We start from the raw sequence: 21799 nt of genomic DNA on the forward strand, positions 1-21799 counted from the left end.
ATGTCAAAAAAACAAAAAAAGGAAACATGTCAAAAAACAAGCTTTCTTCAATCAATAAAAAATTGTAGTGTATGTTTTCACCCACTCAAAACAAAACAAAAAAAGATCATGTCTTCTTCTTCCTCTTCTATTTTCTCAAATTGAAACATTAAAACTTTTATGAATTGGATTTATGATTGCCATTGCATGCTAATACACGATGAATTTTAGTTATTAAAAAAAGTTATAATGGTATTACGTCATGGCAAATTTTTTTATAAATATTTTCATATTACATTATGTGAGGGCTCTCTTTTAAGTTTTGCACAGGGCCCTCAAAATCTCAAGGTCAGCCATGCTCTCTATGCCCCTACAATACAAACTTTTATGAGCTTGACCAAAATACATGAGTTCCTCTGTATACATGTGTTATGTACGCATAGCCCAATCCACATTTTAACTCCATAGCCTAAACGCCAAAACTCTTTTTTACGAGTAATTTTTGTATGCTCCGAATACACCATACATGCAACATGCGGAAATATTCTCCAATACACTTGTATTAGATGGTACATGAGTCAACTTGTGTACACAGAAGAACATAAAAAAATTTCTCCTTTCTTACGATGTAAGAAATAAATAATATATAAATAAACAAGACATAGTTATTGGCATATTTGTGCAGCACATCCCTTCAACAATCAGGAAAAAGAAAAATAAATAAGTATCAAATTAAAGATTAACGACCTTTTCAAGTAGCAAATAAATGCATTTTATACCCACAAGTCCCTTGTGATTTAAACTATCGCTTGTATTAAAAAAACATACAATTAAATGCATATATTTGTTAGACATTGGATTCACACAATGAGCGTTGCAGCATATCTCTGAGCAACTGCATCTCTTCCCACAAGAACCACAGTTGGATATGTCTGTCCTCATATCCACACATTTTTTGTTGCGGCAATCTGGTCCTGCGCTGCCTTCAGTTTCTCTACAAGCAAGAGGGTTTTGGTCGCATCCACCACCACCCCGACCCAGAGATGACTAAGAGGCAAGGAACCGGCTTGTTGACAGAGATAGTAATGGCTAAAGCCATAATGAGCATGGCTAGCATAAACTTGGAGAGATTTCATAATCATGTAATATACAACTAGGTTAGCTACTACTTTTTTTTTTTTTGGTGAAATGGGGGGAAAACCCCAAACAAACAAAACAAACTAACCAACACAAATCAACCGGGGCCTAGACACCCCTAACAAATCCTCCACCAAAGAAGTCCCAATCCAACTTGGAGCCTCATCAAAAACGCAGATACCAAGATCTAAGTTATAACTCCAAGCAGCCAGACGATCTGCAACACTGTTTTTCTCCCTAAAAATATGACGCATGCTGCACTTCTCAAGCTGCTGCATTAACTGCCAACAGCTAGAGACCAGAGATGCAAGAGGGTGCAAAGTAAGAGAATCATGCTGCTGAACAAGCTGGATAGCAACAGCCGAATCCATCTCAACGATAAGGTTATTAAACGCTTTCGCAATAGCCATCCTCAGACCAAAGAACAGACCTCATAATTCAGCCTCTAGAATCTGCCCTTTACCCAAATTAATAGCAAACCCATTACACCAATCACCAGAAACATCACGCAACACACCTCCAGCACCAATATGGCCAGAAGCAACTTTCCTAGAGCCATCAACATTCAGTTTAAAGACCCCAGCAGGAGGAGGTTCCCAAGCAAACCAAGCCTCAACCTTAGCACACTTGGTAAAAGAAACATTAGAAGTTTTAAACCATTCCTTCACAGCAGCAGTAATAATTTGTATGGAGTCAAAAGCCAAGTCTTCATCACCATGAAACACATAGTGATTCCTCCATTTCCATATATACCAACATGTGAAAACAAAGACCAAATTCCAAGGAATACCATCAGCCCAAACAATCTTCGACATCAAATTTACTCTAAGCCAAGGTTGAAAGTCCATAGTAAAAAATCTAGCACTTTGACTAGAATTGAGAAGAGCATTCCACACCTTCTTAGCCTTAACACAATCACGAAGAATATGGAGTATAGACTCCATAGGCCAATGACACGATCCACAAGAAGCATCCAAAGATAGCTGTCTTCTGACTCTTTGCTCATTAGAAAGAATTTTTCCTTGAAAAACAAGCCAAAAGAAAATATGCAACTTGGGAGGAATCCTCAGCTTCCACAAAAACGTCCAAGCAACATCAGAGCAAGTAGAGCCCTCAAAAACCATATTATAAGCAGATTTTACAGAGAAAATCCCATTGGAGGAAAACTTCCAAATTTGAGCATCCTGTAGCCCACTATTAAACCCCACAGGACAACTAATAACTCTTTGGACCAGCTCATCAGGTAAAGCAGCCCTTAGTTTCTCCATATCCCACCAACCATCTCTGTAAAAACTGGAAATAACAGAATCTGGGTCACAAATATGCACACCACTATCATTTTGGTTTAAAGGAGCATCAAAAACCCAATTATCCTTCCAAAACTTAACAGTACCACCATCCCCAATTCTCCATAACATACCTTTCCTTAAAAGAGCAGCACCATGAAGCACACCTCTCCATGTAGAAGAACAATCCTGCCTAAAAATCACAGAATCATCAAGAATAGAATGGCCTTTAAGGTATTTAGCCTTATAAATCTTTGCCCACAAGCCTTCATCCTTAATATGCAACCTCCAACCAATCTTGGCTAACAAAGCTTGATTCATAGCACCAGTTTTTTTAAAACCCAAACCCCCTTTACTCTTAGGCCTACAAACAAGATCCCACTGACAAAGATGGACCCTGCTCCTTTTCTCACTCCCACCCCAAAAAAAATTTCGATTTAATTTGTCAAGTGCATCACACACACTAGTAGGCAGTTTAGCAGTTTGCATTGCATAAATGGCACAGCCGAAGTAACAGATTGAATAAGGGTAGCTCTACCAGCTAGAGAAAGAAATTTACCCTTCCAGGCAGCAAGTCTTTTATGCACTTTGTCAATTAAGCTACTATAAGTCCTTTTATCAATTCGAGAATGCAATAGAGGCATACCCAGTACCTTCCAAGATCTTCAATTAGAGGAGAGCCACAAATACAACTGATTTCTTTAGCTATTTCCTTACAGGTGTTAGGAGAACAAAATATAGCAGATTTATCAAAATTTACTGTTTGACCAGAGGCTTGACAAAAAACCTCCAAGCAATTCTTCAAAACTCTAGCTTGATTAGAGGTAGCTTCAGCAAACAAAACTAGGTCATCAGCAAAAAAGAGGTGAGAGACAGCAGGGCCAGCTTGGGAGGACTTAACAGGTCTCCATTTACCCATTCGAACATCCTCGAAAATAATATGGGACAACTTTTCAATACACAACACAAACAAGTATGGAGACAAAGGGTCCCCTTGTCTAATACCACTCTTAGGCTGGAAAGACTCAGTGAGCTCTCCATTGATACATATTTGATACTTCACAGTAGAAACACAACTCATGATCAACTTAATTAGATTGAGGGGCAGACCCAACTCCACAAGCACATGCTCAATAAAATTCCAATTTAGGCGGTCATAAGCCTTAGAAAGATCAATTTTCCAAGCCATGAAACCTTTTTTACCCTTAGACAATTTAAACTTATGCATCAATTCTTGAGCAATAAGAATATTATCAGTAATATGCCTACCATGGACAAAACTAACCTGATTAGGGCTTATGAGATTGGGCAAGATAGTTCTGAGCCTGGCAACAATAACCTTGGAAATCACTTTATACAAAGTAGAACACAGGCTGATAGGGCGAAACTGCACCATTGACAAAGGACTTTCCACCTTAGGCACTAGAGTAATAAGAGTCATATTAAGCTTCTCAGGAATTGTACACTCATGAAAAGCCTTAAGAACCATCTGAAAGATATCTTCACCACAATGATTCCACTGGCTCTGATAAAAACAAGCAGGAAAACCATCTATCCCGGGGGCTTTTAGCCCTCCAATATTAAACAGACTAGCTTTAACTTCCTCCAAAGCAACTGGTCTATTTAAAAGCCTCAAATCAGCCACATCTATGCCAGGAAACAAATTAGGAAAACCAATCTCAGAGTCCACCACATGATCATTAGAAAACAGGTCAGAAAAATAAGTCACAGCTAAAGCTTTAATTCCCACTGCCTCCTCAACCCAATCACCAGCAATATTCTTAAGTCTTTCAATCTTATTTCTCCTCCTTCTAATAATAGTTGTAAGATGGAAAAACTTTGTATTCCTATCACCCTTCTGCAACCAATTAACCCTAGATTTTTGCCTCCAAAAAACAGCTTCTTGTTCAAGAACATCATTAAACTCCTTAACTAACTCAGGTTCCAAATTACAAAGGAAACGATTTGGACCCAAACACAAAGATTTTTGGATACCATCAATGCGAGCCAACAACCTATTCTTCCTTTGTCTCAGATGACCAAACACTTGAATATTCCATTGCTTCAAAGGAGCAATTAAAGCATAAGACTTATCTAGAGCAGATCCAATAACAGACCCCCAAGAAGCATAAAAAACATCCTGAAAATTCTCATGTTGGAGCCACATAGCTTCAAACCTGAAAGGTCTGGAAGGGGGGGGAAGAAATAAAACAAGAAGCCAAGCAGATTTTGATGGGACTATGATCTGATTTAGTCCTCGGGAGATGTCTCACAGTTGCATCAGCAAAAAACCTTCTCCAACTCAAATTACAAATAGCTCTGTCCAGCCTTTCAAAACCTTTTTATTAGTCCAAGTGTATTTGGATCCATAAAAACCCAAATCAACCATATCATGGTTGTCAAACCAGGTTTTAAACCCTCTTAATCTGCATAAAGAAGCTCCTCCTAACTTATCTTCAAACCTCAACATCTCATTAAAGTCTCCAGCAATTAACCAAGGCATATTATGATTAGCTCCAACAAAGGAAAGATAATCCCATAATTTCTGTCGCTTAGCAATACAAGGATGAGCATACACTCCAGCAAACATCCAGGGAGTTTGACCAGGCCAACATTACACAAGCGTAAATAGATTGAGCTGAGGTACCAACAATATCAACTGTGACTTTACTAGCATTCCATAATAACCACAAGCCACCAGAAAAACCATTAGCATCCACAATTTCATAATTGGAAAACCCCAAAGATTTAACCACATCAATAGCCTTCCCACCACTGATTCTAGGCTCACAAATGAATAGAATATCCATATGATGAGTACGACTCAAATTCATCACAGTAGTCTTAAACTTAGTGCACGCAGCACCTCGAGCATTCCAACTAATAATATTCATAAAAAAGATGCTAAAAGATAAACAATCACTAAGGGTAAACCCTTTACTTAAGCATCAAAAGTCATACCTTCAACCGTGTTGAAGGTAGTACTAGTCAAATTTCCACCAGAAGGCTAGCTACTACTTTGTGTGTGTATATGAAACTTCAATCATTTACAACTCTAAGAAAAACACAACATACAAGGAAACCAAGACACTATCATAAACACCTCAAACACAATGATCAATCTACAAAGACACAACATACAACAAAATCATAACTGGAACAAGAACAAAAAAACATATCAAATTAAACATAAAAAAAACTTCCAATCAAAAGAAGAAACTACGATTCAATTAGAATTCTAGCAACACAAAGACACTACCAAAACCACCTCAAACACAATTATCAATCTGCAATCTAACATATGGATAACTACAATACTAACAGAAAACAAAAGAAAAAACAAAAACAAAATCACTGTGAAAAATAGAAAACTGCAATACGATTACGTCAACTAATTTTTCTGTATAGGTTTGTCATCAAAATTCATTGCAGAAACTACATTGCTCTGTTTATAATTCTGCTATATGCTATTGAAGACAAAAGAAAACAACGTAATGTAGATATAAATGAAGTGTCATTTTCTGTGCAAGACACGTGCATGAATATTATGATAACAGTGATGATGTGCTGACACGTGTACTTGCTTTGAGGTGGCAAGTCTGTTAGCTCTTCACGTGTTTGTTAGTTACTCTTGTTAGTCTAATTAGTTATTCTGTTAAGATCAGATTAGTGAAGGAGTCATTGTTACACAGCTATATAAGCTTGTGATTAGTTCATTTCATTATCATGTAAGAAAACACTTCTCAGAAATATACAGAGCTTTACCTTTCATTCATTTCTCTCTCTAAACCTAGATCTGAAATACTTTCTTTCCACCATGGTTATCATGGTATCAGAGCTTCGGCTCATCGATTCCTGATATTTTAAGCTTCCGCCCACAATCTCAAAGCCCGCCATCGATCACCGCTAATTTCATTTTTGAGCTCTCAAATTAAAATAATGGCGAATCGCTGGCGCTATGGTTCTCGCTTTGCTCATATTTCGCGATTCGCAATTGTCTTCTTGACTCGGTGATGAATTCACCTCTGGTATGCCTGATATTCCTCTTCTTGACTCGATTCGGTCTTATTCAATTATGCTGTCTATGATTTCTTGAAGCACGAGGCACTTATCTGAGATTTCTTTGAAGCACGAAGCTCCTTTCTTGAAGATCCAATAATCTGTTCTACCTGTTGAAGCACTTTTGCTACTTTCTGATTTGTTAAAGCACCAAGCAATATTTGATTCTTAATTTGTTACCACACAATTGTTGAAGCACAAGGCAAATATGACTTTTTCTGTTCCAAAAATTGACGGTCTCTTAGGAGTCATTACTATTCGACTCAATGATGATAATTTTGTGAAATGGAATTATCAATTGCAATCTGTCCTTCAAGGCTATGATCTATATGGTCACTTTGATGGCACCTCTGTGTGTCCACCTAAATATGTTGTTACTGAATCTGAGGGAGTAACTACTGAGATTTCTGAGGACTATCGACATTGGCTTCAACTGGATAAGGCTTTGCTTAGCCTACTCATTGCTACGCTATCAGATGATGCCATTGAATATGTGGTTGGGTGTAAATCTGCACGAGAAGCTTGGTTGAGTCTCATTGATCGATATGCCTCTGTCTCAAGAGCTCGCATCAATTAACTTAAAATAGAGTTCTATACTATTCACAAAGGAGGGGATTCTATAGATAAATTTTTACTTAGGTCTGAAGCATATTCGAGACCAACTCTCTACAGCAAGTATCAAGCTCTCTGATGATGATATAATCATTGCAGCCTTAAATGGTCTACCACCCGAGTTTGACATCATTAAGACTGTCTTGATGGCTCGTGACACACCAATATCACTTAAGGACTTCCGAGCATATCTCTTAACTGCCGAGAAGAATATTGAGTCACGATAATCGCTATGCATCATAATATGACTAGTTTGCTCTGTTGAATATGGTTCATCGCTCATGCTCAAGCTCCTCGCCAAGATCGCCATCGCTTCTACTGTGGGACACTAACCGCTCATCCACAATCCTCTTATTTTTCTGTACGGGATTAATGATTTCAAGACCTCGCACTGCCTAATGTGTCATCATCTTCGCCGATCAGTCTTTTCACTCCTTTGGGTCTTCTTCGCCTTCACTCCTAGAGGATGGGGTCCTAGTGGTAGGTTCTCCTCTAATAATCAAGGCGGTTTTTCACCAAGGTTTTCTTCAAACTCCAGGAATCAGAATCAGCCCATCCCGGAATGCCAAATATGTAACAAGAGAGGTCATACAGCTCCAAACTGTTATTATCGAATTCCAGAGAGTTCTTCTTCTCCTGTACTTGAATGTCAGATATGTGGAAAGAAGGGTCACATCGCATTGAACTGTTACCACAGGTCCAATTTTGTCTACCAAGGCACTCCTCCTCCACAATCTCTGCAAGCCATGACTGCCAATATCTCTCCCTCATTTACTCCAAATGATCTGTGGATAGCTGACAGTGGAGCATCTCATCATATGACTCCCAATGTTCATAATCTGCAAGCTTCTGCTCCTTATCATTCTGATGACAAGATTACTGTGGGGAATGGAGAAGGTCTGTGCATCAATCATATTGGTTCCTCTGCTTTAATCGCTTTACTGTGCACCTTACATTTAAATACCATATATCATGTCCCTAAACTTGCAGCAAATCTACTCTCTGTCTATCAACTCTGTCGCGATAACAATTGTGGTTATTTTTGATGAGCATCACATATTTGTGCAGACAAACAAACCAACACCCTTCTGCTTTGTGGTCGAGTAATAAAGGTCTCTATTCCATTCTCGTTTCTTTCCCTGATCAAGGCCTCTCCATTTGTCTCAAATAAAGAGTATGATTCTTCCGCAGTGTTACAACCTCATCAGTCTGCTCCAGTCCCCAAATCAAGAATTCTGTCATTTCATCAAGTTCTCATGCTTTGCTTGGTCAGCAGGTAAAGACTAAACTGTGGCATCTCCGACTGGGTCATGTCACCAATGAAGTGCTTCAACACATGCTCAAGGCTTCTCACATTTCTGTTGCTCCAGATCCCACATATGCCCTTTGTGAATCATGTTTACAAGGAAAAATGCATAAATTGCCTTTTCCTTCTTCTTCTACCATTTCTTCCAAACCCTTTTCTAAGCTGCACTCCGATGTCTGGGGGCCTTCTGCTTGTATTGCTTTAGGAGGCTATAGATATTACCTTACCTTCATTGATGATTGTACCAGATTCATGTGGGTGTTTCCCTTATTAAATAAATCAGATGTTTTCTCAGTGTTTTGCAAGTTCTATGCGTATATTGTGAATCACTATCACGCTCATGTTCAGTTCTTTCAATCTGATGGTGGAGGAGAGTATACTAGTAAGGTGTTCACTGAATTTTTGGCATCTAAAGGCATCGTTCATCACATATCTTGTCCATATACTCCTCAGCAAAATGGAGTAGCCGAGAGAAAAAATAGGCATATTATTGAAACTGCACTTTCTCTTCTAACTACAGCCAGTCTTCCTCTTCGCTTTTGGTATTATGCTGTTACACATGCCACATTCTTAATCAATAGAATGCCAAGTCGCACTCTGCACATGCAATCTCCATATTCCAAGCTTTATGGTACATTACCAGATTTGCTCTCTATTAAAATATTTGGTTCAGCAATTTATCCTTTGCTCAGACCGTACAATGCACATAAGCTTGAACCTCGCTCCCAGCAGTGTGTCTTTTTGGGGTTCTCAATGGGATATAAAGGAGTTTATTGTTACAACCTTCAAAACCAGAAAGTTCTAATTTCTAGACATGTAGTCTACAATGAAGATGTGTTTCCCTTCAAGGCTCACCGATATTCTTTGGCTACCCCATCTATATCACAATCTTCTCCTGCCTCTCCATCTGGTATGTCGCCGGTCCCTGTCATTATGCCATCACCACCATCCTCTTCTCCTACGGTTCAGTCTTTACTCAGTCCTAGCATGCATTCTACTTCCTCACCTAGGCTCTCTCCTACCATTTTTGATTCTACATCATCTGCTGGTGCCACAACATCTGATAACAATATGCTGCCAATCATCTCTGCTGATCAACTGGAAGTCATATTACCTCATATATCTGATTCTTCCGAGTCTGCTTATTCAGACGCTAGTCCCAATAATTGTCATCCTATGCAGACTCGGTCCTAAGTCCGGCATTATCCAAAGCATAGGCAATTTCCTGAGTACTCGAGCTTTACTACTCACTTCATTCTATCATCTGAGCCTGATACACCTGCTCATTTCAAGGCAGCACTTGAAAGCCTGAGTGGCAGCAAGCCATGTCTAAAGAAATTCAAGCCCTTCACCAACAGGGCACCTGGACTTTAGTTCCTCCTCCTTCTCATACAAACATTGTTGGGTGCAAGTGGATTTTTAAAGTTAAAAAGAATGCAGATGGTACTATTTCTCGATATAAGGCCAGGCTTGTCGCACAAGGGTTTAGTCAAGAATATGGTCTAGATTATGACGAAACATTCAGTCCCGTGGTTCGACATACTACAGTTCGTTTGATTTTGGGTCTGGCAGTTCAATTTCAATGGAAATTACATCAACTAGATGTTAAGAACGCCTTTCTTCATGGCGAGCTCCAAGAAGAAGTCTTCATGAAGCAACCTCAAGGCTTTGTTGATCCTACATATCCTGATTTTGTCTGTAAACTTCAGAAGTCCCTATATGGCTTAAAACAAGCTCCTCGTGCATGGAATGCCAAATTTACAGGATATTTACCTACTCTGGGGTTCACAGTGTCTCCTTCTGATCCAAGCCTTTTTATCAAGAAAACTTCTTCTGATATTCTTATTCTTTTATTGTACGTTGATGACATCATCCTCACAGGATCTAATCCTGCCCTTGTCAACTCTGTTATTCGTGATCTTGGGGAAGTATTCGAACTCAAGGATATGGGTCAGCTGAAATATTTTCTTGGTCTTGAGATTCACTATCAGGCTAATGGCAATATGTTTGTCAATCAAGCTAAGTATGCTAAGGATTTAATCAAGAAGGCTGCCATGGATACGTGTAAACCTTGTAGTACACCCTCCAAACCTCATCAACAAGCTTTGACAACTGATGGTCTTGCTCTTAGTGATCCTACATTGTATCGCAGTATTGTCGGGGCCCTACAATATTTAACCTTCACTCGTCCAGACATAGCCTTTGCAGCTTAATACCGTCTCACGCTTTATGCATAATCCCACCGATGTTCATTTTGGTTTTGTCAAAAGAATTCTCCGTATTCGCAAGGTACTCGCACCATGGGATCGCTTTTCCCGCACTATGCTTCTCTCCGGCTATTGTGATGCCGATGGGCTGGTGACCCAAACACTCGTCGATCTACCACTGGTTATGCAGTTTTTCTTGGCCATAATCCAATCTCTTGGGAATCTAAAAGCAAGCTTCAGCTTTCCAAGCTCCACTGAGGCTGATATCGAGCTCTTGCTCATTGTCTGCCGAGATTTCATGGATTAGACAGCTGCTATGCGATTTACATATGGTTATTCCTGAAGCTCCAGTTTTACACAGTGATAACTTGTCTGCCTTAGCACTAAGTACTAATCCGGTACTTCATTCTCGTATCAAGCATATGGATATCGATTTCCACTTCATTCGGGAGAGAGTTCAAAACAAAGATCTCATTGTTCAATATGTTTCTACTGATAAGCAAGTGGCTGATATTCTTACCAAGGGTCTTCATAGTCCCCTGTTTGTCAAACACTGTGGCAATCTCAGTCTTGGCTCACCCGTGAGATTGAGGGGGGATGATAACAGTATGATGTGCTGACACGTGTACTTGCTGAGGTGGCAAGTCTGTTAGCTCTTCACGTGTTTGTTAGTTACTCTTGTTAGTCTAATTAGTTATTCTGTTAAGATCAGATTAGTGAAGGAGTCATTGTTACACAGCTATATAAGCTTGTGATTAGTTCATTTCATTATCATGTAAGAAAACACTTCTCAGAAATATACAGAGCTTTACCTTTCATTCATTTCTCTCTCTAAACCTAGATCTGAAATACTTTCTTTCCACCATGGTTATCATATTAGTCATTTTGCTATCGATAATAGTTGTTAAAGTTGGTTATTATATGCACAAATTCTAGTAATTGAGTATGCCCTAAAGTCAAAATATGTAATGTAATGTTAAGTGTTAAGTTGTATTCTAGCTAGTTTTCTTTTAACTTTCCTTGACAAGTTTATAATAGGACATGTAATGTATTTCCCAAGCTCAAGGGTATTAGACTAGGTTAAATTGTTATCTAGTTGTTCTCCTTTGGCTTTGATCATCAATGGCTCAACATAATCAAGGGATGCCGAAGGTAAATTTTGCATTACATTTGTTGGAATGCATTAGGTTATGACTAGTCAACTTGTATGTGTTTGGCTAGTAATCTTTTGTGCAACATGACGTCTGCTAGCTCATTTGCATTTCCAGCTGGGTTCTAAAGAATTTTCTCTTATTCTTTGATACTCTTTTGGGTAAATGGACCCTTCATTCTATAAGGTAGCCGTCACTTCAGGAAAGGTGTTTTTGAGAGGTTGTGAGTTTTTCCTCCTTTGCTCTCCTTTCCTTTGGAGTGATTTCTTCATCTTTTCATAAATGAGTCTTTCAAATTGTTTTTGAAAACTTCTTTGAAAAGATCTTCTTGGTGAGAATATCCTGTAATAAATAAAAAATGCGTTAAATGAGTGCACAACAATTCAGTTGTTCAATTGTCTGGCTCACAGATATTAATTTATTGGACAAAGATGAAACGAGTAGAGTATTCGAAAGGGACAGAGAAGGTGAAAGGTTGACAGTGCCAGCCCCTGTCACAGGATAGGTAACTCCATTTGCATTGGCAATACTTGTGCTGTGGGTTGTAGTGGTGTGCAAAAAATCATTCGGATCAAAGGTCATAGGATCAGTGACTCCAGAATCAATAATCAATTATTCAATCAATAGTATCTCATAGATCAGAAGTACAAAATACATAACCGCAGTTACCTGAGACATCTAGAAGCGCGGGACTATTAGTAAGGTTTACCTGCGGAAATAAGGCTAATTGGGGTTCTAAAATTGGTACTTAGGTGACGAGGGGTAAATTTAAAAGATATTCAACCAAGAATGCAACAAACTTCACACACTTTAAACCTTGACCAAATACTCTTATGACTATTCAACTGCTATATATGAATTATACCAAACAATAACATACACAGAGCATACCAAGATGTACCTGCAAGCCTAGAGAATTACTAGTGACAACCTAAGCACTTAGAAGGACCCATCAATCTAGGCATCCCATGTGCTAGCAACAACTATGGTGAAAGTGTGTAAAGACAGCATAATCAAGCAAACACCAAACAGCAGAAAAAGATGACTAGTCAATCGCAAGAACACAAACCCAGAATCATGCGATGACTAGTTAACTATCAAGAACACAAACCCATAAAATTTACAAAGATGGAAACTAGAAATTGTTCACCCAGAAACCCACCATTGGGAAAAACTAGGGGTCATCAACCGACCAGGCAATCCACTAAGCAAAAAGATTCTTTCCAAGAACACTAGCAAGCTCAAGAAATTCCTAGGTCTATTTAGGAAGATGAGCTTTACCTCATTTGCGCAATCTTCTTCTCTAGCTTAGCAAAACCAGCAACTTAGGTCTTCATGGCAATGGCAACTCCTTCTTCAGCTCTTTCATCCCATGGCACCAGCTAGCTAGCTCTAACTTAAGCAAGAACGAAATTTGGATTCAAAGGGAGAATGACCAATTTCTTCAAGGAAACCATACTCTTGAAGAAGTCAATCTTGAATCTGACCTAGATATATATGAGAAAGTGTTTGATCTAGCAAGATGAGGTTTTCATATTTCAAATGAGGTTTTCATATTTCAAATGCAGTTTTCAAAAAGAAACATTTTGGAAAACTCAAAGATGAAAAATATGAAAGTTACACTTGAGGAAGAAGAGAAAGTTTACAGAGAAACTTTCAAAAACTTGCCTACAAAAGTGATGACTGCCAAATGATGAATTCTTTGGCTTTTACCAAAAATTCATAGGTCAGAATCAACACATGGCAACGGAGAGAAAAGGAGAATAGGACAAAATAGTTGGCTATCCAGCTAGAAATCCTATAGAGCAAGGATGACTAGTCATACGAGAAACAAATGACTTGTCATCATTTTATGAAATCAATTTAGTGCAATGTGATGCAATGCACAATTTACCTTTGTCAATTTGCTTGAACCTCCATAGGATAGTTGTTAGTTAAGAACACCTAGAGAAGCTATTCTTAATCTAAACTTGAGCTTGATAAAAACAATAAAAATCCTATAACAAAATTGTCAAGGAAAGCCAAAAGAAAAACTCAAAATGCATACATTAACAATCTCCCCCTTTTTTGGCTTTCCTTGACAACACACTCTCTAAATACACTCAACCCAAAACCAAACCTAAGGAGATGAAGTGATGTACCTGCAAAACAACAACCAAACTCCCAGACACAAGACAAGCATATTATATCATAGAAATTTGAAGCAATATGCAATATATGCAATATGGGGTTGAGCATGTTCTCCCCCTTGTTGATAAGGAAATAACAAAAAGGCAAATATAAAGAAACAGTAATCAAGTGAATTAAACACAAGTCACATAATCAGATCTGAACAATATGCACATGACACAGTTTGATTATAAAGCAAAATAGCATTTGTTCAAAACAATACAAGACAACTCCCCCTATCAAGTTGCACAGACTACCCAAGCAAAAATATTCCCACAATGTGATTACAAAAATATACCACCCAACCTATCCAAAAATACTCCCCCTGAGTATCATATAACATAAAGGAATTAACCTTTGACGTACTAATCCAACAAACTTTCCATAAATAGCCAACAAATACAAAAGTGCATCTGGCTAAAGAGAATAAGAAATGGAGCAAAAGTTGCACGGAATCATACCTAAAGCAATTAAAAGCAAGTGGCTGAATTTAATTTCAATGTGTACACATTACACATAAAGAAACTCCCTTAAAAGATAGAGTTTAAGCAACATATTTATCAAAACAAGGGACAACCAATGAATTTTTCTTCACACACCATATTGAAAAATCAAGACAGAGCACCAAGATTTCAAAATTTAAGGCATCAATCATTGTCAAATTTGAAGAAAGCACCAAGCAAGATGAACCCTAAATTTTTGCTCAAATTGAGGACATGTGAGAAAGAACACAAGAAATAAGTCTCGAGGTTGTCCAAAAAACACAACATAACTTTTCCAAAAAGCACAAGAAGAAGAGAGTGGACTAGTGAAACGGACTAGTCACACATGTCTAAATTTGAGATGGCATCAAAAGACCAACAAACTCATAGACACAATCAAGAATAAAAGAGAGCAAATCAACCGAGAGAAGGCTTAGGGAGGCAACATTGATGTATGAAAATGATAAAAACAACCAGCAAGAATGTTGCCAAAACACATGCATCTCAAAGAAACTCCCCCAACAAAATAAATTAGCCAACAATCCAAAATTCATATAGCATAGCAGACTCGTAAGGATTTCAAGAATTATGTTAGGCTAAATCATTAAATGTGGGAACACAACTTATTAAGATAACTGGTCATAGACCAAAGTGGCGTCATCCAAACACGACAACATATAAACACAATTCTAGTGTTGAAACAGAAGGTGTAAATGAGACAAGGAGAAGACAAGTGAGTCTTTGTGCTTTGTTTCATAACCAATGGTCTTTATTAGAGAGTGAAAATTAATTTCACCAAAAAGGCACAAGATCGCTATTAAGCATATACAACATGACTTGACGGCCAGAGACATAGCTAAGGAATAAAAGACAAGACCAGAGACACGGTCAAAAACGAAAATAGAACATGATGACTAGTCAACCACAATCAGCATATGCATATAGTGACTAGTCAACTAGAGCAGTAATCACAATAAGCATAATGTTTAGTATTAACCTTATAGAAGATGAAGGACTTTGCTAATACATAGAGAAGAACTAGCAAACATATCAAGTGATCAAGGATGTTCAGCAATCATTGTCTATGCCAAGTCTTCAAGCACATGAATTAAAAGCCTATGCAAGTAACATTTACAAACAACTCTGAGAGATAGAATATGAATTGCATTTCATGCTTAGAGACACGGCATATTTTGGAATAGGGAGGTTCAGAGCCAAGGGACACAAGAGATGATATCTTATCTCTTTTGCAGAGACATGTATACAATGAAATTTTATAACATGATCAGATTATAGGCTCAAAGTTCAAGTATCATCACTCTCTATTGACAAAATATTTGATGATTTATTTTGTGACACTTGCACATCTCAGACATAAGTGCTTGAATGGCCCAATTTTACGGCTCTTTGCTCGAGATGCTTCAATCATATCACCTTATACCTTTCGAGAGCCGTGACTACATTGGTCACACTTCCCTTTTTTCTTTTTTCTTTTTTTCAAATTATTGAATAAATTGGCTAAGAGAGTGAGATAAGCTAATAGACGATAACAATGACAGTCCAAAATGAAGCATAGACACTTGGCTCACCAAGAGGATAAGATAGCACGAATTAAGTCTCATCTCATAGCTCTAAACAAGAAAGAGGATTATGCACAAGTCAGGCAAAGCACAAAAACATTCAACCTTCACACCATCAGAGATGAGAGATGTGAAACAGTAGCATATCAATTTGAAAGCATTTTTTTTAAATAAAAAAAATTGGACTTGACTAGTCAACTACATGCAAGATGACTAGTCAACTGTTTTGAAATGTGCTGAAGATAAGGAACAGACATGATAATCAATCAATTGAGCAAAGGCCAATGGATTGTCTAAAGGTGACATGTTTATGAGAGTCCAAGGCCATGGTGAGTATGTCTGCAAGTTGTTTCTTAGAAGGAACAAACTCTAATGTTAAAATGTTATCTTCCACAATATCTCTAATAAAATGATGCCTAGTGTCTATATATTTTGTTCTAAAGTGTTGAACTGGATTTTCGAAAATATCGATTGCACTCATATTATCACAGTAGATAAGGAAGGATGATTGAAAAAGACCATAATCTTCCAACATCTGCTTCATCCAGAGGAGTTGCATGCAGTAACTTTTAGCTGCAACAAACTCAACCTCAACAGTTGACAATGAAACAAAGTTTTGTTTTTTTGCTCTGCCAAGCAACAAGATTTTTGCCAACATAAAAGACCCCATAAGTACTCTTCTTATCAACACTAAACCCAGCCTAATCGGCATTGCTATACCCAGCAAGATTGACACTAGTATCATAGGTATACCATAAACCAAAATCAATGGTTTCACTCACATATTTTATGATTCTTTTAATAGCAAACATATGAGACTCTTTGGGATCACTTTGGAACCTAGCACAAACTCCTACACTATAAGAAATGTCAGGTCTACTTGCAGTCAAGTAGAGAAGGCTTGCTACCATGCTTCTATAAAAAGTTTTCCACAAGGACAGATGAGTTGGGATTCTGAGTTTGATTATGACAAGTTGACAGGTTAACTGGAACATAATTGTCAGGAGTTGACAGGTCAACCACTACACCTAGAGATTCTCCCTCAAGCATAAGAGATAAAAGACTATCCTCATCTAATGCCATCTCAGTAGAGGCAATAAAATCATCAATATTGACATGATGGTTCTAGTCCTATAATTGTATACTCTATAAGCTCGGCTTGAAGTGGAATACTCAAGAAAAACTTCATTTGTCACTTTTAGAGTCAAACTTAGCAAGGTGTTCCATATCTCTTACGATATAACATGTGCTACCAAAGACTCTAAAATAAGACATATTGGGTTTCTTACCTTTCCAAAGCTCATAGGGAGTTTAATTGGCATCATACCTCAAAAACACCTTGTTTGAGATGTAACAAGCTGTAGAATTTTCAAACTCAGCACCATGATCTGTTCTAATTCTAACAAGAGGCAGATGACTAGTCATCCTAACTTTTTGTAAAAGATGGCAGACAAATTTAAACCTTTGAAAGGTTTCTGATTTTTCAAGCAAGAATGAGACCCAAATAAACCCAAAGAAGTCATCTACAATGGCTAGGATGTATTCTTTGCACCAAGGGAAAAGGTTTGGACAAGACCAACGAGATAAATGTGAACAAGTTCAAAAGAACATGAAATTTTGTTGATCACCCAAGATTCAAAGCACTGTGAGAGAGATGATTGAAAGACATGCATGCAATGACCACATTTAAAAAAAAAAAACAAAAGAACAAGGTGCAAATGCATGACAATGTATCTAAACTCCATGAAGCACACACGAACAAGAGAATGGTCTAGATACATAAGACGAGGAAACTAATCACCAACATGAGGAAGAACATGGTCTTCCTTCTTGACCCAAACTTGCTTTACTTTTGAAACTTTACGAGGTAAAGAGATCAACTTAGGAATTTTGGCAACTTTATAAAGAAGGTCATTCACTTGAGTTTGAAATGAGTTACCATTTAATTTCTTGAAATGAACAAAAGGCTTTTGCTCAAAATTCCAATGCTCAAAACACTTTGGTCTAATATGTCCTAATGTGCCACAATGATGGCATGTAGGAATGAACCTTTTTGGTTTTTGGAAACCAAATTTTGCAAGTGAAGAGTGTTTATCACTTGAACAAACCGTAGACTTTACATCCACATACCCCTTAAAAGATGACACATGAGTCTTAAACTCATTTTCTTTAGAAACTTGAGACCCAATCCTAAGGATATGACACCTAGGTCGAATGTGTCTTTTCACACCACAATAGTGGCAGGTAGGCACAAATTTGGATTGTGGAAGAGACAACTTTCTCTTAGAAACAATATTCATGGAATCGAAACCCAAGTTGAGACCATGAACAAATTTTGGAGCTTCTTGAGTTGACACATCTTTGACAAAGATTGTCTCAAATAATGAAGGTGTAAAAGACTCATCTATATAACCTAAACCTTTTTTATCACCAAACAATTTTCCGAAATTGAGCATTTTATCAATCTTTCTAGCACCAATGGTTAAACCTTGAATCTTTTCTTTTTCCAACTCAAGTTCATGTTCCAATCTTATATTTTCAAATTGTAAAGCATCAAAAGAATCAGATTGTTTAACCATGTTGTTTTCAAGTGATTTTACCACTTCAAACAAGTTTTGAACCTCAACGTCTATCTCAAATAACATGCATTGCAAAACAGAATTTTCAACCATAAACTTATCACGCACGACAACCTTTTCATGCTCAACTAATGACTTTTCAAACTCAAATAAAATCAATCTATGAAGAAGCAAGGATTTGTCATTTTCAAGTACATTCAATTTCTCAATCAAATCAGAATTTTCTTTTTCAAGTGTGCTAACTTTATGATACAAGTCATACATGTCAACTTCATTCTCATACAAGTTATCACTCAACTTCCTTTTGGCCATTTTGAGAGTTTCATTCAGTTCATCAAGTTTCTTGACCTTTTCTTCAACCATGTGATTATGTTCTTTGAAATTACAAGTTTCATTGGAAAGCATATCATACTTTTCACATAGTTCCCTGTATGACTGGTCATCTTGTTCCATGTATGACTAGTCATCTTGTTTTATGTATGACTGGTCATCCTGCCTATCATCTCCAGACACAGATTCATTTCCTGAATCATATTTTCCTTTCTTAACTACATGAAATCTAGCAAGACTAGAGTTATGAACAGAACTAACAAGGGAAAAATTATTTGCCTCTTCATAAGACGAAGTGATATAGTTGTTGGAATCATCTCTATCACAATCACTCCATTGTGCACTAATTGACTCTTCTCTCCCATAAGACTCTGTCATGTGGTTATTTGTACATTCCACATCAATGTGACCAGCACCACCACATAGGTAGCACTTTACAAGACCCTTCAAACTTTTGTCCTCCCTAAAGCCATAAGAGTCCAAAAAATTCTTCTCCTTAAAAACATTATCTTGAGACACACATGTACATAAACTAGGAAGATTTTGACAATTCCTAGTGACTTTGGTTTTATCTTTGACAACCCTTCTATATTTCTTAACAAACAAGGCAAGCTTATCATGAATGCAATGAGCAATTTGATCCATTTTTATGTTTGCACACCTAATACCAATTAGCACCCAAAGGATCTCTTTATTTATGTTAAGAGCTGGTGCTCTGATACCAATTGAAATTGGTACTTAGGTGACGAGGGGTAAATTTAAAATATATTCAACCAAGAACGCAACAAACTTCACACATTTTAAACCTTGACCAAATACTCTTAGGACTAGTCAACTGTCAGATATGAATTATACCAAACAATAACATACACAGAGCATACCAAGATGTACCTACAAGCCTAGAGAATTACTAGTGACAACCTAGGCACTTAGAAGGACCAGTCAATCTAGGCATCCCTTGTGCTAGCAACAACTATGGTGAAAGTGTGTGAAGACAGCATAACCAAGCAAACACCAAACAACAACAAAAGATGACTAGTCAATCACAAGAACACAAACCCAGAATCATGCAATGACTAGTCAACTTATCAAGAACACAAACCTAGAAAATTTACAAAGATGGAAACCAAAAATTGTTCACCCAGAAACCCACCATTGGGAAAACTGGGGGTCATCAACCGACCAAACATCCACTTAGCAAAAAGATTCTTACAAAGAATACTAGCAAGCTCAAGAAATTCCTAGGTCTATTTAGGAAGATGAGTTTTACCTCATTTGTCTAATCTTCTTCTCTAACTTAGCAAAATCAGCAACTTAGGTCTTCATGGCAATGGCAGCTCCTTCTTCAGCTTTTTCATCCCATGGCACCAGCTGGCTAGCTCTAACTCAAGCAAGAACGAAATTTGGATTCAAAGGGAGAATGACCAATTTCTTCAAGAAACCATACTCTTGAAGAAAACTTGAATCTGACCTAGATATATATGAGAAAGTGTTTGATCTAGCAAGATGAGGTTTTCATATTTCAAATGTAGTTTTCAAAAAGAAACATTTTGGAAAACTCAAAGATGAAAAATATGAAGGTTACACTTGAGGAAGAAGAGAAAGTTTACAGAGAAACTTTCCAAAATTTGCCTACAAAAGTGACGACTGCCAAATGAGGGATTCTTTGGCTTTTACCAAAAATTCATAGGTCAGAATCAACACATGGCAGCGAAGAGAGAAAGCATAATAGGACAAAATAGTTGGCTATCCAGCTGGAAATCCTACAGAGCAAGGATGACTAGTCATCTGGTCATACGAGAAACAGATGACTAGTCATCATTTTATGAAATTAGTTTAGTGCAATGTGACGCAATGCACAATTTACCTTTGTCAATTTGCTTGAACCTCCATAGGATAGTTGTTAGTTAAGAACACCTAGAGAAGCTATTCTTAATCTAAACTTGACCTTGATAAAAACAATAAAAATCCTATTACAAAATTTTCAAGGGAAGCCAAAAGAAAAAATCAAAATGCATACATTAACAGGTTCGATAGAGACAAGAGTAGCACAGCCGGAACTACTAGCAGTTTCTCTGAGCTTGCAAGCACGAAGGTCCTCTCACCTATCAGATAACCATTCACTTAAAACAGGCGTCGCTGGTATGTTTGGGGTTGCTACAAGGCGTGCAACCACTTTCATCGCTTGGAGGCTTGGAACAGGAAGGTGGGATGGTTTTAGGAGGTGGCACACCAGCATGAGCATATGACCGGATCAAGGTGGGTCGCAGAGAAGAATTCGGGGTTGTCCGACACGGTAAGGGACCGATCAAGGCACACTCTTAGCCGTTAAGCTGCTGCTGGGGTGCAGATGAACCCATCATCACAGCTTGTTGAACATCTTCACGGCGGACATAGGCATAAGCTTGGTCCATAGTAGGGAATGGAGTCATGTAAAAAACATCACTTCAGGCCTTATCAAGACAATCATCAAGGCCATCCAAAAATATGTAAACTCAATCTTCCTACAAAATATCATTATAGTTCTTGATATCACGTTCATACTCCATCATATTTGGACGACGGAAATCAATCTCTCTCCATAAGCTTTTGAGAGTATTGTAATAGGTTTCAATGGAGTCGCCAGCTTGTCGAATACATGGAGACTCGTCGTGTCAGATCATAAACCTAAGAGTTGTCAGTGCCATCATAGTAAGTTGTGGCAATGCATCCCACACTACTTTTGCCGTTGAAAAACGAATGAATGCCAATCAAGCTCTGCTTCAGAGAATTCATGAGCCATCCCTTCACAATAGAGCTCTCGATGCGTCAACAGGGAAACGTTGGAGCTGTCGAAAGAGGTTGTGGAAGATCGCCAGTAGTATATCCCAATTTTTCTTTACCAGAGATATACAACTCGACAACTTGGGACCATAGGGCATA

The 21799-nt window shown here is 37.8% G+C and overlaps 1 protein-coding gene across 1 annotated transcript; it reads right to left on the reverse strand.

Annotated features, from left to right (window-relative positions):
* Positions 1-1547: 1547 nt before the first annotated feature.
* Positions 1548-7383, reverse strand: LOC148918948 (uncharacterized). Its single transcript, XM_089048742.1, has 4 exons — positions 7121-7383; positions 4979-5282; positions 3056-4542; positions 1548-2766 (listed from the first exon to the last, which is right to left on the reverse strand). The coding sequence occupies exons 1-4, from the start codon at positions 7381-7383 to the stop codon at positions 1548-1550; spliced, it is 3273 nt and encodes a 1090-aa protein (XP_088904868.1).
* Positions 7384-21799: the final 14416 nt, after the last annotated feature.

This window comes from Prunus mume, linkage group LG3 (genome assembly GCF_029339155.1).
Source record: "Prunus mume cultivar Tortuosa linkage group LG3, ASM2933915v1, whole genome shotgun sequence".
NCBI classification, from domain to species: domain Eukaryota; kingdom Viridiplantae; phylum Streptophyta; class Magnoliopsida; order Rosales; family Rosaceae; genus Prunus; species Prunus mume.

Bases quoted from the DNA above. Each gene is read 5' to 3' on its own strand.
- LOC148918948 (XM_089048742.1), bottom strand. From the start codon at position 7,383: ATGGCGATCTTGGCGAGGAGCTTGAGCATGAGCGATGAACCATATTCA. The intron at 5,283-7,120 runs GTCTCGAATATG...GAATATTATTAG, and splicing joins ATACTTGCTGTAGAGAGTTG to TTGGAATGCTCGAGGTGCTG. The intron at 2,767-3,055 runs GTACTGGGTATG...TCTTGTTTGTAG, and splicing joins CTAATTGAAGATCTTGGAAG to GCCTAAGAGTAAAGGGGGTT.